We start from the raw sequence: 18,856 nt of genomic DNA on the forward strand, positions 1-18,856 counted from the left end.
CCTCAGCCTTTTTTTTTCAAGCAAAAAGTGACCCAGCCTGCTTAAATATGTAACATGTCTTAGGGTTGCTAAACATTTTCTGCTTCGCTTCCAGTTTCATATCTCAAATGCTTGCTGTTTCTGCCTGGTACTATAGATCGCAGACTGCGTAACCTATTTTATGTGTGAGATACTGTACCATGGTAAATAAAATTGGTATAGTATCTGTATACTTTCAGCTCCTGATACACCTTTACACATCTATTAATATAACCAGCTACCAATATCTGTTGGGTTCTGACAAAAGGTCATTGACCTGAAACGTTGTCCCAGGATTTGCGGCCAACAGTGAAGCAAAGGCGATTGCCACTGGCCCCAAAGAAAGTTGCCCATAGAGATCTTGCAATCTCTGTGGCGAGAAGTTTGCCTTTTTCCTCGTTCAATTGATTTCAGCGTCCTGTAGTGGGAATCCCTAGTGTGATGCTACTGTGGCATCAACAATCTGTCTAAGCAGCCAGAAAATGAGAAGCTGCTTTTATCCAGACTTTTAAAAAAGTGTTACAGAGAGCGAAACAAAGATTGGAATTCTCACATGGGGATATAGGTAGAACCTGAAATATCATGAACAAACTTAAAATGTTTTTTTTAATTGTAATTTTTATCATAATGGAGACATTTGGCACTCCACAAAAATAAAAACGTTTGTTTAGCAGTCAATAAGCTGTTAAAACCCCAGTTACACCTAATCCAACAAGGCCGAACATTTAATTGGGTATTTAATAGTGATATTACCACAAAGGTTTTCATCAGTTTCATTGATTTCACTGATTGCCAGCTATGGAGGGGGGGACCACAACGCAGCCATTATCGGAGCAGTGAATTACTGACCGCAACTTCAGAATTTCCGCATTTAGAGCCACTGCTACATCCTGAAGTTGCGGTCAGTTTCAAAGGGGTAATAACAGCAAATGTCGTTAGTTTGCTGTTATTACCCACCGCAAATTCTGGCCCATGTTAACTCTCTTTCTCTCTCCACAGATGCTGCCTGACCTGCTGAGTATTTCCAGCATTTTCTGTTTTTATTTCAGATTTCCAGCATCTGCAGTATTTTACTTTTTGTTATCTGTGACGTTCGCTTCCTTTTGCTGCCGCTGGGCGGTCTTTATCGACGCGACCGGGTAAGGGTGACGACAACAGTTGAGACTGAATATTCGCGCGTGGAGTCCGTGAGCTGCGAGTGAAGTTTAGGAAAAATGCGATTAAGTTCACTGAAGGTGAACAGGCTGTACTTCGCGAGACAGTGTAGAGATGCAGATCAGGCTACGGTTGCACGGTTTGGAAATGCAGGTTGTAAACGTGGCGAAAGCCCCAGGGGAATCGCGGAGAACGCGAGACATAAGCAGGAGTTGGAATTGGAGTGCCCGTGGACTGGGTGGAGGGCTGCGTTGGGTCGCTCGCCGCATCACATCGCAGCTCGCTACCTCTTCCAACACGGTGGGATCCGGCGGAGATTTCACTACTCTGCCATCGACCCCCAGGCAAGTTACGAGAGTGCATTTCGCACTTCTATCGAAGAACCAGAAAAGTTCTGGAGCGAATGTGCCCAAGAGATCTCGTGGTTCAAACCATGGCAAAAAACTCTGGACTTTTCAAATCCACCTTTTGTGCGCTGGTAAGTTACGTTTTAAAACTGTAAAACCCTGTACTTCATCAACAGCTTGGTTAACGACAATACATACACACAGAATCAGTGGACCAATATAAATAATTTGGAGTCAACATATGGCATTCAGTAGGTTAGATGGAATTAACTAACCTAGGGAGTGGTTCAGATGGCATAAAGTGTAAGAAGGACACTAAAGCAGGTTATCAATCACCTGGACCAATGGGTCGGATTTTGCAGTGGTAACGACGGCGAAACTATCCGTGTTTGTGGTCATTACCCCTCTGAAACTGACCGCAACTTCAGGATTTGGGCATGAGCAGCTAAATATGGAAATCCTTAAATTGTGGTCGATCATTCCCTGCACCGCCACAGGTTGCGCTGTGGAACTCCCCAGAGCCAGCAATCAATTGAAATCACTTGAATTGACAAAAACTTCCCCTTTTTACAATGGAATATCGCTGTTTAAAAATCCGCTAAAACGTTGAGCCTTGTTGAAAGAGGTGTAACTGGGTTTGTAATGACCCTGAAAAAAGAATTTTATATTTCTGGAATGTCAAATCTTTCCATTATTAGGATTAAGATTTATAAGTTTTTAATATTTCTTAAAGTTTGTTTATTCAGCTTCTACTTTTAATCATATGTGTGTCCCAATCTTCATTTTGCTCTCTGTAAAATTTATAAGCAGTAAATTAGAATCTGTGCGTTTTACTTCCTGGTTTGCTGACTGAGAATCCTTCAATGTGATTGGTTGCCTAGCCAGCTTGATGACATCATTGTAGCATATAGATTCAAACAAAGGTCGGGAGAGCTGAAATCGACGCCACAGAGATAACCATAAGCTGTGCACATGCCTCTGTACCCCAGTCTAGAGATGACCCTCCTCCAGTAAAGTCCTGTTATTTGTTTACGTACAGCATCCGTGTAATTATTTATCCACTGAACCACGGATTTAACAGTGGCGACGAGTGTTGATGCGAATCTACCTGCAACATAAATTTTTTTTAAAAAAATAGTCGAGTCCAGGAACACGGGCGTCGACCGCGCGCAACCGCCCAGCAGTCAGGCAGAGATCCAACTTCGCTGGGGAGGCTGTGGAGAGCCGGGCTTGGTTCCCCAGCCACAACGAGCAGTAAGAGACCGACGACAGGTCCAGAGCAGACCCTTCCCGAGCAGCGGTGGCTGGAGCCGACCGACGGCAGAGAGAGAGAGAGCCGGGCAGCGTCGACGGGGTAAGAAAGAGGGTGAAGAGAGCAGGGCGCAGCCGGGGATTGATCACTGAGCGGCGTCGAGGAAAAATACTGCAAACCGGAGAGAGGGTAAGAAACAGCCGGGTTCTAGACTGAGCGGCGTCGACAAATATCAAGAGAAGAACACGCAGAGCACAGCCAGGGATCATGGGCTGATCAGGGTCCGCGGGGCGAAGCAAGGGGAGACGCCATTGAGCCGCGGAGAAGCAGGGAGCGCGCGGGAGGCGCCATTGAGCCGCGGAGAAGGAGGAAGAGTGTGGGAGACGCCATTTTGCGAAGCCGCAGCGGAGAAGACGGGCGAGCGCGGGAAGGAAGGAAAGCACGGGAGACACCATTTTGTGCCAGCGGAGAAGAAGGGGAAGCACGGGAGGCGCCATTGGGGATAGTTAACGCACAACCAAGGATGCCGAAGAGTGGCAGTATCTCTACGTTCGACAATGAAGTAGAAGATTGGGCGACATATGTGGAACGTATTGAGGTGTACTGCAGGGCGAATGAAGTGCCAGATGCTAATAAAGCACTGGTTCTGTTAAATTCCATGGGTGCAAAAACTTATGGGTTACTGCGAAATCTAATAACCCCAGAGAAGCCGGTAAACAAGGATTTTGGAAGCATAGTAGAAATTGTACAGGACCACTTAAGCCCCACACCGCTGCTGATAGCAGAATGATTTAAGTTCCATAAAAGGAACCAATACAAAGACGAAAGCAATGCTGAGTACCTAACGGAACTGCGCAAGCTATCGAAATACTGCCAGCTTGGAGCGGGACTAGCAGACACGTTAAGGGACAAGTTTGTGTGTGGGCTGCAAAGTGAAAGAAGCCGTTTCTGGGTTCCATCAGAAAAGGACCTTACGCTGGACAAAGCTTTCAATATGGCAGTATCACACGAAGCAGCCGCAAAGGGCGCTGCAGAGATACAACGGAGACCGCAAGAATACGGCACCAACAAAATGACCTATGGAACAGGGAAGTGCTATCGCTGCGGCAGAACAACACATGACCAGAAAGATTGTTGGTTCAAGGACCAAGTGTGCAGACAGTGTGGGAAAGCAGGACACATAGCAAGAGTCTGCAGGTCTGGGAAGAAAACCAACAGTAAGAAATCTCCACAGGAGAAGTACAAAAAGGTACACCAGGTGATGGACAGTGGTTCAGACGAACAGAAAAGTGACACAGACTCCGGAAGCAAGGAGCTGGGTTGTCTGAAACTACATAATGTAACCGAAATAGAGGATCACCAGACTATCTGGGTTACACTCAAGATAGACGGAGTCCAAGTGGAAATGGAATTGGACACAGGGTCAGCTCTAACAGTCATAAATCAAAGAGAATACAAGTGGCTATTTTCACACATACCCTTGAAAGCTACAGAGATTGTCTTGAAGACGTATACGGGGCAAAAAGTCTACCCCAAAGGAAAAATAAGGGTGAAAGTGACATATAAAGGTCAGGAAATATCTAAAATGGATATATATGTATTGCCAAATGGAGGACCACCACTGCTAGGACGTGAGTGGATCCGAAAGATACATTTAGATTGGCATTCCATACAGGCACTGAAGGTGGAGGCCAAAAAGGATGACGACGTCACACCTGAACGACTGTCAAAAATGCTAACTGACGCAAAAGAAGTGTTCCAGGAGGGACTAGGAACACTAAAAGGAATAACAGCAACAATTAAAATAGAGGATAATGCAAGCCCAAAGTTTCTGAAGGCCAGACCAGTGCCTTATGCGATCAGACCAGCGGTTGAAGCAGAGCTGGAAGGGTTGGAACGTTCAGGAGTACTGTCTAAAGTGGACTGGAGCGAGTGGGCTACACCCATCGTCCCTGTAATGAGGTCGTTGAGTAATACGCCTGGGGAACCAAAGAAGGTCCGCATCTGTGGGGATTTTAAGGTGACAGTGAACCCAGTCCTTCATACGGTGCAATATCCGCTTCCACGAATTGAGGATATTCTCGCCTCGCTATCTGGTGGTAAACGCTTCACCAAAATTGATCTAGCCCAGGCGTACTTGCAAATGGAGGTAGAAGAAGCTTCGAAACATTACGATCAACACCCATAAAGGTCTCGATCAATACAACGGGCTGGTGTTTGGAGTAGCCTCGGCTCCGGCTATCTGGCAAAGGGCGATGGATCAGGTCCTGCAAGGGATTCCAGGGACCCAGTGTTATTTGGACGACATCTTGGTCACGGGCGAAAATGACGGTGATCACCTCGCTAACTTGGAGAAGGTGCTCGCCAGATTAAAGGAATATGGGCTACGAGCTAATCGCCACAAGTGCGAGTTTTTCCAGAAACAGATCTCGTATTGTGGCCACGTCATCGATGAAGAGGGGTTACATAAGTCCCCTGACAAGATTGAGGCAGTAGTCAAGGCTCCAGCACCGGAAAATGTGTCACAACTGAGGTCGTTCCTCGGGCTGGTAAACTATTACCACAAGTTCTTACCAAATTTGTCTACGGTACTACACCCGCTGAACACCCTACTGCAAATAGGGGTACCATGGAAGTGGGATGACGAACGTAGACGAGCTTTCCAGAAGTGTAAAGAATTGATCACATCAAAAGAGGTGTTGGCCCATTTCAACCCAGCAGTACCAATTCGTTTGGCATGTGATGCATCACCCTATGGCATTGGAGCGGTGCTGTCGCACAAATTCCCGGACGGGTTGGAGAGGCCAGTGGCCTTTGCGTCTCGGTCACTAACCTCAGCCGAGTGCAACTACGCCCAGATTGACAGGGAGGCCCTCAGCCTAGTATGGGGAGTAAAAAAATTCAACCATTATCTGCATGGGCAGAAGTTCACCTTGCTGACTGACCACCAACCACTTGTCTCCATCTTTAATCCTAAGAAGGGCGTGCCAGTAATGACTGCACAGCGGTTACAAAGATGGTCCCTGTTTCTAGGGGCGAATCAATATGAAATAGAATATAAAGGCACGAAACAGCATGGGAACGCTGATGGGCTATCGCGCCTGCCACTGCCTACGGTGGAGGAAGCACCAGCAGTAGACCCTATCGAGATATTTTATTCGTCGATAATTGAACGATTGCCAGTAACAAACACGGATATAGAGAAGGAGACCCGCAATGATCCGACGCTGTCACGGGTATATGAGTTGACGGTGAGAGGATGGCCAACACATGGCGACTTACTGTTGCCAGCATTCTCATCCAGAAGAGAACAGCTGTCAGTATGCCAGGGGACAGTGATGTGTGGATCCAGAGGGGTGAGTCCACCCAAGTTAAGGGAGAGAGTGCTAAATGAGCTACATGAAGGTCATCTGGGGGGAGTGAAAATGAAAAGCCTTGCTAGGGCTTGTGTGGTGGCCGGGAATTGATCAACAAATCGAAGACCTAACTAAGCTGCTTAGGATGCCAGAAGGTCCAAAATGCACCCCCACATGCCCCTCTACACCCATGGGAGTGGCCCTCCTCTCCATGGCAACGGGTGCACATTGATTTCGCTGGTCCATTCATGGACTCAATGTTCTGATGCGCTATCAATTACTCATAAAAGACTGAGAGTTAAGAGAGTAACTAAAGGCTTTTATTAACAAAAGGATGAAGGTCTGCCTCGAGTGGTCGACCGGTCCAGAAATACAAAGGGCTGGGGAGCAGTCACCTTTATACTAGGACTTGTGGGAGGATTCAGCCGAGGCATGTCCAGGCATGTACACAGTGGAATACAAACAGTGGTTTACCACATTCACCCCTTGTTTAAAATTGAGTCCGGCGGGGTGAAGTGTATTAAAAGTTAGTGTATTGGAGTCTCTCCGGAGGTCTTGTCTGGCGCTGTGATCGGCGTGGCGACGGCAGGGGTAGTGGAGCTTCCGGCGTCGAGTCCTGCGTGTGCTGTGGCACAGGCGTGTCGTCCTCGTAGATATCGAGCGGGTCGCGGGGCCCAGGCCTGCCGTCTGCTGGGGCTGGATATCGGATCGTGGGGGGGGGGGGGGTGGTAGTGAGTAGTGGGTTACTGCGGCCCCCGAGGGTGCAAGGTCTCTTATGGAGACTGTGTCCTCCCGCCCGTCCGGGTGTGCAATGTAAGCATACTGGGGGTTGGCGTGGAGGAGGTCGACCCTCTCGACCAGGGGGTCCGTTTTATGGGTCCTCACGTGCCTTCTCAGTAGGACCGGCCCTGGGGACGTCAGCCATGGCGGTAGCGATGTCCCCGATGTGGACTTCCTTGGGAAGACAAACATTTTCTCATGAGGGGTGGCGTTAGTGGCAGTGCAGAGCAGTGACCGAATAGAGTGGAGCGCAGCGGGGAGCACATCCTGCCAGCGGGACGTTGGAAGGCCCCTAGACTTTAAGGCTAGCAGGGCGGCCTTCCAAACTGTCGCATTTTCTCTTTCCACCTGTCCGTTCCCCCGGGGGTTGTAACTGGTGGTCCTGCTTGTGGCAATACCCCTAGTTAGCAGGTACTGACGGAGTTCGTCGCTCATAAACGATGAGCCCCGGTCGCTATGGATATAGCTGGGGAAACCGAACAGGGTGAAGAGGTCGTTCAGACATTTAATGACCATGGCACTGGTCACGTCCGGGCAGGGGATGGCGAACGGGAAACGGGAGTACTCATCAATAATATTGAGGAAGTACACACTGCGGTCGGAGGAGGGGAGAGGCCCTTTAAAATCAACGCTCAGGCGCTCGAAGGGGCGAGTGGCTTTTATCAGGTGGGCCCTGTCTGGTCTATAAAAGTGCGGTTTGCACTCAGCGCAGACTTGGCAGTTCCTGGTCATGGTCCTGACCTCCTCAATGGAGTAAGGCAGGTTGCGGGCCTTGATGAAGTGGAAGAACCTGGTGAGCCCCGGGTGGCAGAGGTCATTGTGGAGGGCTCGCAGTCTATCGATCTGCGCGCTGGCGCAGGTGCCACGCGATAGCGCATCCGGGGGTTCATTGAGCTTCCCGGGCCGGTACAAGATCTCGTAATTGTAGGTGGAAAGTTCGATTCTCCACCTCAAGATCTTGTCATTTTTGATTTTGCCCCTCTCCTTGTTGTTAAACATGAAAGCAACTAAACGTTGGTCAGTGAGCAGGGTAAATCGTTTTCCGGCCAGGTAGTGCCTCCAATGACGCACAGCCTCCACAATCGCCTGGGCCTCCTTCTCAACAGCGGAGTGTCTGGTCTCCGGGCCTTGGAGGGTTCGTGAAAAGAAGGCCACGGGTCTCCCTGCCTGATTGAGGGTAGCGGCCAGGGCAAAGTCGGACGCGTCGCTTTCCACCTGGAAGGGGATGGATTCGTCCACTGCGTGCATGGTGGCTTTGGCAATGTCTTCCTTGATACGGTGGAAGGCTAAGCGGGCCTCTGCCGTCAAGGGAAAAGAGGTGGACTTGATCAGCGGATGGGCCTTGTCCGCATAGTAGGGGACCCACTGGGCATAATAGGAGAAAAACCCTAGGCACCTCTTCAGGGCCTTGAGGCAGTGGGGCAGTGGGAGTTCCATAAGGGGACGCATCCGGTCGGGGTCGGGGCCGATGACTCCGTGTTCCACAACACAGCCAAGGATGGCAAGGCGGTTTGTGCGGAATATGCACTTCTCCTTGTTGTATGTCAGGTTCAGGAGTTGGGCGGTGCGGAGGAATTTTTCGAGGTTTGCGTCATGGTCCTGCAAGTCACGGCCGCAGATGGTCACATTGTCCAGATATGGGAAAGTGGCCTGCAACGCATTTTGATCTACCATCCGGTCCATCTCCCTTTGGAAGATGGAGACCCCGTTGGTGACGCCAAAGGGAACCCTAAGGAAGTGGTAGAGGCGGCCGTTTGCCTCAAAGGCAGTATACTGGCGGTCCTCAGGGCGGATGGGGAGCTGGTGGTGCGCTGATTTCAGGTCAATGGTCGAGAAGACGCGGTACTGCGCGATCTGGTTGAGCATATCAGCTATGCGGGGGAGTGGGTAGGCGTCCAGGAGGGTGTAGCGATTTATTGTCTGGCTGTAGTCGATGACCAGGCGCTGCTTCTCGCCGGTCTTAACGACCACAACCTGGGCTCGCCAGGGGCTGGTGCTGCCCTCAATAATCCCTTCCTTCAGGAGCCGCTCCACTTCGGTTTTAATGAAAACCCTGTCCCCGGCACTGTATCGCCTGCTCTTTGTGGCGATGGGCTTACAGTCGGGGGTGAGGTTAGCAAACAGTGGTGGGGGGGTGACTCTGAGTGTGGAGAGGTTGCACCTGGTGCGCGGCGGGCAATTTGGGAGCTGCAGGCTGCGGACTGTGAGTGGGGGTAGGGGTCCACCGTACGCCATCGTAACACTTTTAAGGTGGCACTGAAAATCTAACCCCAGCAGGACGGCAGCGCAGAGGTCGGGCAGGACCAGAAGTTTAAAATGATCGTACACGGTCCCGTCTACTACGAGTGTCACTACGCAGTAGCCGCCGATGTCCGCCGACTGGGACTCGGAGGCCATAGAAATCCGCTGGTGCGCAGGCAGGACTGGGAGAGAGCAATGCCGCACCGTGTCGGGGTGGATGAAGCTCTCCGTGCTCCCAGAGTCAGAAAGGCAGATTGTATCGTGGCCATTTACCTTAATGTCCATTGTGGAACTGGCCAGCTGGTGCGGTCTCGCTTGGTCCAGTGTAACGGATGCCAGCGTAGGGGTCGGTGTGTCGCTGCGGGTATCAGATGAGGCGGTGTTGGGGGCCTGCTGCGTTCCGGCTGTCGTCCAAGATGGCGGCGTCCATGATCCCCATGTGGCTGGAGGCGTCCAAAATGGCTGCTGTACCGGTGGTTCGCACATGGCCGGGGAGGTCCAAGATGGCGGCCCGCATGGCCCACACGCGGCGCTGCTGGGGTTCGGGGTGGCTTTGGCCCTGCAGACGCTAGCGTAGTGTCCCTTCTTCCCGCAGCCCGAGCAGATCGCGTTTTTCGCCGGGCAGCGCGCTCTGGGGTGTTTTGCCTGGCCACAGAAGTAGCATTTCTGGCCTTGGGACACTGCTGCGGTAGTTGGGCTGTTGCTGGGGTGTGGCTGGGGTGGCACGGCACTATGAGGCGGTCCTACCGTGTCCCAGGCTGTCATTCCCCGCGGCGTCCACGGTGCAGAGGAGTCGGCATCCATGCCCCGGTAGGCTGCATCCAATGATAGTGCGAGATCAGAGGCCTTGTTGAGGTCGACGTCACTCTGCTCCAACAGTCGCTGTCGGGTGTAATTGGATCTGTGGCCCGCTACAAAAGCGTCCCGGATAAGTTCCTCTGTGTACACGGCGGCCTTTACATCCTTACAACCACAGGCCCGGCCAAGCACAGACAGTGCCTGAAGGTATTCCACGGTCGATTCCCCAGGTTGTTGTTTACGACTCCCCAGAAGGTGCCTGGCGTACACTTCGTTCACTGGGCGCGTGTACTGGTCCTTGAGCTTGATAGCGTCCGCGTACGAGGTCGCGTCTTGGATGACCGAGTACACTCGGTGGTTCACTTTGGAGGTCAGGACATCCAGTTTGTCCTCGTCCGATTTGATTGCTGCGGAGGCGGTCAGGAATTTTTCGAAACACTTAAGCCAGTGAGTAAACTTGGTGGGTGAGTCCGCCTCCCAATGATCTAAGTCCAGGCATGCTGGTGTGAGGATCTTCTCCATTTATAAAAATTTTGTTAATAAAATTGATGCGCTATCAATTACTCATAAAAGACTGAGAGTTAAGAGAGTAACTAAAGGCTTTTATTAACAAAAGAATGAAGGTCTGCCTCGAGTGGTCGACCGGTCCAGAAATACAAAGGGCTGGGGAGCAGTCACCTTTATACTAGGACTTGTGGGAGGAGTCAGCCGAGGCATGTCCAGGCATGTACACAGTGGAATACAAACAGTGGTTTACCACATGTTCTTAATAGCAGTGGATGCTCATTCAAAGTGGCCTGAGGTGATAAAGATGTCTTCAACCACTACAGCGAAAACGATTGCAGTCCTACGGACCATATTTGCCAGAAACGGTTTGCCAAAACAGATCTGCTCTGATAATGGACCACAGTTTGTGTCCGACGAGTTCCAAAAATTCATGAAAAGGAATGGGGTAAGGCATTACACATCCGCCCCGTAGCATCCAGCCACCAATGGATTGGCTGAGAGGTTCGTACAAACCTTTAAGAAGGCGATGAAGGCCATGTGCGACGAGGAAATTCCACTACAGCATAAGATGGACAATTTCTTATTAGCCTACCGAAACGCGACACATGTAGTTACCAACCAGACCCCGGCCATGATGTTCTTTAACCGAAGGCTGAGATCTCGTCTAGACTTGCTCAGACCAAATGTGCGAAGAAATGTTGAGGACAAACAATTCCAGCACATCAACGAGAAGCCGACAAGGAGCTTCAATGTAGGGCAACCAGTCTTGGCCCGTGACTATCGAACAGAGAAGTGGCAACCCGGAACGATATGTACAAGGCAGGGGCCATTAATGTACACAGTGGATGTCGGGGAGAACATTGTGAGATGCCATGTCGATCAGATCTTCGCGTCACAGGAAGGCGTCAACCCCATGTCTCGAGTACCTGGGGATGAACCCGACATACTACTTCAGACCCAGTAGCAGTAGAACCCGAAGAACTACCCGATGAAAAGGGGTCAGAATCACCTCTGCACCAAGAACAAGAACCTCCGGAAAGGCGCTATCCCGAAAGGGTCAGGAAGCCGCCCCAAAGACTGAATCTATAAATGGACTTTTGTTATTAAATGTACATGTAAAAATGTAATTATTGTTTGAATATTAAGGGGGTATTAATCTAAAAAGGGAGGAATTGTAGTGTATGTGCTTTAAGTCAGAACTACTTTTTACAGCTCCTGTATACTGTAGTACCGGCAGTAATCACACCGGTATATAAGCTGTGCGCATGCCTCTGTACACCAGTCTAGAGATGACCCTCCTCCAGTAAAGACCTGTTGTTTGTTTATGTACAGCATCCGTGTAATTATTTATCCACTGAACCACAGATCTAACACTATCCACGAAGATGAATTCTCCTGCCTTTTCCCCATATTCTTTTACTTTTGTCTTTTTCCAAATATTTAGCCATTTTAATTTTTAAAAGATATTATTAATTCTGCTAAATTATTATTAAATCTCTCTCTCTCCCCCCCTCCACAATCTCCCTCCCTCCGCAATCCCCGCCCCGCCGCGATCTCCCCCCCGCGATCTCCCCCCCCCGCGATCTCCCCCCCGCGATCTCCCCCCCTCCGCGATCTCTCCTCCCCTCAGCGATCTCCCCCCCTCCGCGATCTCCCCCCCGCGATCTCCCCCCGCGATCTCCTCCCCCCCCTCCGCGATCTCTCCCCCCCTCAGCGATCTCCCCCCCCCTCCACGATCTCCCCCCCCGCGATCTCTCCCTCCCTCCGCGATCTCCCCCCCGCCATCTCCCCCTGCGATCTCTCCCCCCCCCCGCGATCTCTCCCCCCCCCGCGATCTCTCCCCCCCTCCGCGATCTCTCCCCCCCCCTCCGCGATCTCTCCCCCCCCCCCGCCCCTCCGCATTCTCCCCCTGTAGTGTATGTACCTTTGAGAGAGAACTACTTTTACAGCTCCTGTATACTGTAGTACCGGCAGTGACCACACCTGTATATAAGCCTTGAGCATGCCTCTGTACCCCAGTCTTGAGACTACCCCACTCCAGTAAATACCTGTTGATTGTTAAGTTACAGCATCCGTGTGGTTATTGAAAAACATCATACTCTCAGAATCATGGATCTAACAGTGGCGACGAGTGGCGATTCAAATCTACCTGCAACTCTGCATTTCCCTTCGAGGATTCGCTCCGGGAGGGCGGTGGAAGAAAGTCGAGGCCAGAAACATGGGCGTCGACCATGAGCAACCGCCCAGTCGTCCGGCAGAGAGTGAACATCGCAGGGGAGGCTGTGGAGAGGCGGGCTTGGTTCCCCAGCCACGACGATCAGCAATAGACTGACGACAGGTACAGCGCCGACCCTTCCCGGACAGCGGCGGCTGGAGCCGACCGACGGCGGAGAGAAAGCCGAGCAGTGTCGACGGGGTAAGACAGAGGGTGAAGCGCACAGGGCGCAGCCGGGGGTTGAAAACCGAGTGGCGTCGAGGAAAAACAAAACGGAGAGAGAGAGGGTAAAGCAACAGCCGGGTTCAGGACCGAGCGGCGGAAACGGGAAAGGCGCACAAAAACAAAAGAACGCGCAGAGCACAGCCAGGGCTCAAGGGCTGAACAGTGTCCGCGGGGTGAAGAAGGGAGAGCGCGGGAGACGCCATTGAGCCGCGGAGAAGAAGGAAGAGCGCGGGAGATGCCATTTTTAGAAGCCGAAGCGGAGAAGAAGGGCGAGCGCGGGAAGGAAGGAAAGCACGGGAGACGCCATTTTGTGCCAGCGGAGAAGAAGGGGAAGCGCGGAAGACGCCATTTTTGACAGTTAAATCACACCCAGGGATGCAGAAGAGTGGCAGTATCTCTACGTTCGACAATGAAGTCGAAGATTGGGCGACATATGTGGAACGTATTGATGTGTACTGCAGGACGAATGAAGTGCCAGATGCTAGGAAAGCACTGGTTTTGTTAAATTCCATGGGTGCAAAAACTACTGCGAAACCTAATAACCCCAGAGAAGCCTGTGAACAAGAATTTCGAAAGCATAGTAGAAATCCTACAGGACCACTTAAACCCCACACCGCTGCTGATAGCAGAACGATTTAAGTTCCATAAAAGGAACCAACACAAAGACGTAAGCAATGCTGAGTACCTAACGGAACTGCGCAAGCTATCGAAACACTGCCAGTTTGGAGCGGGACTAGCAGATACGTTAAGGGACAAGTTTGTGTGTGGGCTGCAAAGTGAAGGAACCCAGAAACGGCTTCTATCAGAAAAGGATCTTACGCTGGACAAGGCTTTCAGTATGGCAGTATCAAACGAAGCAGCCGCAAGGGGTGCTGCAGAGATACAACGGAGACCCCAAGAATATGGCACCAATGAAATGTCCTATGGAATAGGGAAGTGCTATTGCTGCGGCAGAACAACACATGACCAGAAGGATTGTTGGTTCAAGGGCCAAGTGTGCAGACAGTGTGGAAAAGCAGGACGCATAGCAAGAGTCTGCAGGTCTGGGAAGAAAACCAACAGTACGAAATCGCCACAGGAGAAGTACAAAAAGGTAGACCAGGTGATGGACAGTAGTTCAGACGAACAGAAAAGTGATACAGACTCCGGAAGCAAGGAGCTGGGTTGTCTGAAACTACATAAGGTAACCAAAATGGAGGATCACCAGACTATCTGGGTTACACTAAAGATAGACAGAGTCCAAGTGAAAATGGAATTGGACACAGGATCAGCCCTAACAGTCATAAACCAAAGGGACTACAAGCGGCTGTTTTCACATATACCCTTGAAAGCTACAGAGATTGTCTTGAAGACGTACACGGGGCAAAAAGTCTACCCCAAAGGAAAAATAAGGGTGAAAGTGATAAATAAAGGCCAGGAAATACCTAAAATGGATATATATGTATTGCCAGATGGAGGATCACCACTGCTAGGACGTGAATGGATCCGGAAGATACAATTAGATTGGCATTCCATACAGGCGCTGAAGGTTGAGGCCAAAAAGGATGACGACGTCACACCTGGACGACTGTCAAAAATGCTAACTGACACAAAAGAAGTGTTCCAGGAGGGACTCGGAACACTAAAAGGCATAACAGCAACGATTAAAATAGAGGAAAATGCAAGCCCGAAGTATCTTAATGCCAGACCAGTGCCTCATGCGATCAGACCAGCTGGCAAAGCAGAGCTGGAAGGGTTGGAACGTTCAGGAGTACTGTCCAGAGTAGACTGGAGCGAGTGGGCTACACCCATCGTTCGTGTAATGAAGAGGTCGTTGAGTAATACGCCTGGGGAACCAAAGAAGGTCCGCATCTGTGGGGATTTTAAGGTGACAGTGAACCCAGTCCTTCACACGGTACAATATCCGCTTCCACGAATTGAGGATATTTTCGCCTTGCTATCTGGAGGTAAACGCTTCACCAAAATTGATCTAGCCCAGGTGTACTTGCAAATGGAGGTAGAAGAAGCCTTGAAACAATACCTTATGATTAACACTCATAAAGGTCTTTATCAATACAACCGGCTGGTGTTCGGGGTAGCATCGGCTCCCGCTATTTGGCAAAGGGCGATGGATCAAGTTCTGCAAGGGATTCCAGGGACCCAGTGTTATTTGGATGACATCCTGGCCACTGGCGAAAATGACAGTGATCACCTCGCCAACTTGGAGAAGGTGCTCACCAGATTAAAGGAATATGGGCTACGAGCTAATCGCCACAAGTGCGAGTTTTTCCAGAAGCGGATCTCGTATTGTGGCCACGTCATCGATGAAGAGGGGTTACATAAGTCCCCTGAAAAGATTGAGGCAGTAGTCAAGGCTCCAGCACCGGAAAATGTGTCACAACTGAGGTCGTTCCTCGGGCTGGTAAACTACTACCATAAGTTGTTACCAAATTTGTCCACGGTATTACACCCACTGAACACCCTACTGCAAACAGGGGTACCATGGAAGTGGAATGACGAACATAGACGAGCTTTCCAGAAGTGTAAAGAATTGATCACATCAAAAGAGGTGTTGGCCCATTTCAACCCAGCAGTACCAATTCGTTTGGCATGTGATGCATCACCCTATGGTATTGGAGCGGTGCTGTTGCACAAATTCCCAGACGGGTTGGAGAGGCCAGTAGCCTTTGCATCTCAGTCACTAACCTCAGCCGAGCGCAACTACGCCCAGATTGACAGGGAGGCCCTCAGCCTAGTATGGGGAGTAAAAAAATTCAACCACTATCTGCATGGGCAGAAGTTCACCTTGCTGACTGACCACCAACCACTTGTCTCCATCTTTAATCCAAAGAAGGGCGTTCCGGTGATGACTGCACAACGGTTACAAAGATGGTCCCTGTTTCTAGGGGCGAATCCATATGAAATAGAATATAAAGGCACGAAACAGCATGGAAACGCTGATGGGCTATCGTGCCTGCCACTGCCTACTGTGGAGGAAGCACCAGCAGTGGACCCTATCGAGATATTTTATTCGTGAATAATTGAATGATTGCCAGTAACGAACGCGGATATAGAGAAGGAGACCCACAATGATCCGACACTGTCTCGGGTATATGATTTGACGGTGAGGGGATGGCCAACACATGGCGACTCACTGTTGCTAGCATTCTCATCCAGAAGAGAACAGCTGTCAGTATGCCAGGGGACAGTGATGTGTGGATCCAGAGTGGTGATTCCACCCAAGTTAAGGGAGAGAGTGCTAAATGAGCAACATGAAGGTCATCTGGGGGGAGTGAAAATGAAAATGCTAGGGCTTATGTGTGGTGGCCGGGAATCGATCAACAAATCGAAGACCTAACCAAGAGCTGCTCAGGATGCCAGAAGGTCCAAAATGCACCACCACATGCCCCTCTACACCCATGGGAGTGGCCCTCCTCTCCATGGCAACGGGTGCATATTGATTTTGCTGGTCCATTCTTGGACTCAATGTTCTTAATAGCAGTGGATGCTCATTCGAAGTGGCCTGAGGTGATAAAAATGTCCTCAACCACTACAGAGAAAACGATTGCAGTCCTACGGACCATATTTGCCAGAAACGGCTTGCCAGAGCAGATTTGCTCTGATAATGGACCACAGTTTGTGTCCGAAGAGTTTCGAAAATTTATGAGAAGGAATGGGGTAAGGCATTACACATCCGCCCCGTATCGTCCAGCCACAAATGGATTGGCTGAGAGGTTTGTACAAACCTTCAAGAAGGCGATAAAGGCCATGTGCGACGATGAAATTCCACTACAGCATAAGGTGGACAATTTCTTATTAGCCTACCGAAACGCGACACATGCAGTTACCAACCAAACCCCGGCCATGATGTTCTTTAACCGAAGGTTGCGATCTCGTCTGGACTTGCTTAGACCAAATGTGCGAAGAAATGTTGAGGATAAACAATTCCAGCACATCAATGAGAAGCCGACAAGGAGCTTCAGTATAGGACAAGCAGTCTTGGCCCGTGACTACCGAACAGAGAAATGGCAACCCGGAACGATATGCACACGGCAGGGGCCATTAATGTACACAGTGGATGTCGGGGAGAACATTGTGAGACACCACGTTGATCAGATCTTAGCGTCACAGGAACGAGTCAACCCCATGTATTGCGTACCTGGGGATGAACCCGACATACCGGTAGCATCTACCTCCGAACCAGTAGCAGTGGAACCCGATGAACTAACCGATGAAAAAGGGCCAGAATCGCCTCCGCACCAAGAACAAGAACCTCAGGAAAGGCGCTATCCCGAAAGGATCAGGAAGCCGCCCCAATGACTGAATCTATAAATGGACTATTGTTGTTTAATGTGCATGTTAAAGTGTTAATTGTTATTTGAATATTATGGGTACTACTAATCTAAAAGGGGAGGAATTGTAGTGTATGTACCTTTGAGAACTACTTTTACAGCTCCTGTATACTGTAGTACCGGCAGTGACCACACCTGTATATAAGCCTTGAGCATGTCTCTGTACCCCAGTCTTGAGATTACCCTACTCCAGTAAATACCTGTTGATTGTTAAGTTACAGCATCCGTGTGGTTATTGAAAAACATCATACTCTCAGAATCACGGATCTAACACCCCCTCCACCATGTCCCCCCTCCACAATCTCCCCCCTGCACAATCTCCTCCCCCGCCTCCACAATCTCCTCCCCCCTCCACAATCTCTTCCCCCCCTCCACAATCTCCTCCCCCCTCCACAATCTCCTCCCCCCTCCACAATCTCCTCCCCCCTCCACAATCTCCTCCCCCCTCCACAATTTCCTCCCCCCTCCACAATCTCCTCCCCCTTCCACAATCTCCTCCCCCTCCACAATCTCCTCCCCCTCCACAATCTCCTCCCCCTCCACAATCTCCTCCCCCCCTCCACAATCTCCCCCCCTCCACAATCTTCTCCCCCCTCCACAATCTCCTCCCCCTCCACAATCTCCTCCCCCCTCCACAATCTCCTCCCCCCTCCACCATCTCCTCCCCCCTCCACCATCTCCTCCCCCCTCCACAATCTCCTCCCCCCTCCACAATCTCCTCCCCCCCTCCACAATCTCCTCCCCCCCTCCACAATCTCCTCCCCCCTCCACAATCTCCTCCCCCCTCCACAATCTCCTCCCCCTCCACAATCTCCTCCCCCCTCCACAATCTCCTCCCCCCTCCACAATCTCCTCCCCCCTCCACAATCTCCTCCCCCCTCCACAATCTCCTCCCCCCTCCACAATCTCCTCCCCCCTCCACAATCTCCTCCCCCCTCCACAATCTCCTCCCCCCCTCCACAATCTCCTCCCCCCCTCCACAATCTCCTCCCCCCCTCCACAATCTCCTCCCCCCCTCCACAATCTCCTTCCCCCCTCCACAATCTCCTCCCCCCTCCACAATCTCCTCCCCCCTCCACAATCTCCTCCCCCCTCCACAATCTCCTCCCCCCTCCACAATCTCCTCCCCCCCTCCACAATCTCCTCCCCCTCCACAATCTCCTCCCCCCCTCCACAATCTCCTCCCCCCCTCCACAATCTCCTCCCCCCCTCCACAATCTCCTCCCCCCTCCACAATCTCCCCCCGCCACAATCTCCTCCCCCCTCCACAATCTCCTCCCCCCTCCACAATCTCCTCCCCCCCTCCACAATCTCCTCCCCCCCTCCACAATCTCCTCCCCCCCTCCACAATCTCCTCCCCCCCTCCACAATCTCCCCCCGCCACAATCTCCTCCCCCCGCCACAATCTCCTCCCCCCTCCACAATCTCCTCCCCCCTCCACAATCTCCTCCCCCCCTCCACAATCTCCTCCCCCCCTCCACAATCTCCTCCCCCCCTCCACAATCTCCTCCCCCCCTCCACAATCTCCTCCCCCCCCTCCACAATCTCCTCCCCCCTCCACAATCTCCTCCCCCCTCCACAATCTCCTCCCCCCCTCCACAATCTCCTCCCCCCTCCACAATCTCCTCCCC

At 51.3% G+C, this 18,856-nt stretch overlaps 1 protein-coding gene across 3 annotated transcripts in view; it reads left to right on the top strand.

Annotated features, from left to right (window-relative positions):
- Positions 1–1,171: 1,171 nt before the first annotated feature.
- The window catches only part of acss3 (acyl-CoA synthetase short chain family member 3), a 125,768-nt gene continuing 108,083 nt past the window's right edge, over positions 1,172–18,856 (top strand). For all 3 annotated transcript variants that reach the window (XM_086009284.1, XM_086009285.1, XM_086009286.1), the window contains exon 1: positions 1,172–1,651. In XM_086009284.1, the coding sequence (XP_085865410.1) occupies positions 1,233–1,651 (419 nt within the window). In that variant the 5' untranslated portion in view covers positions 1,172–1,232. The remainder of the gene's footprint in view (positions 1,652–18,856) is intronic.

Source organism: Somniosus microcephalus, chromosome 16 (assembly GCF_052327205.1).
Source record: "Somniosus microcephalus isolate GS21.2 chromosome 16, FLI_Smic_1.0, whole genome shotgun sequence".
Classification (NCBI taxonomy): Eukaryota; Metazoa; Chordata; class Chondrichthyes; order Squaliformes; family Somniosidae; genus Somniosus; species Somniosus microcephalus.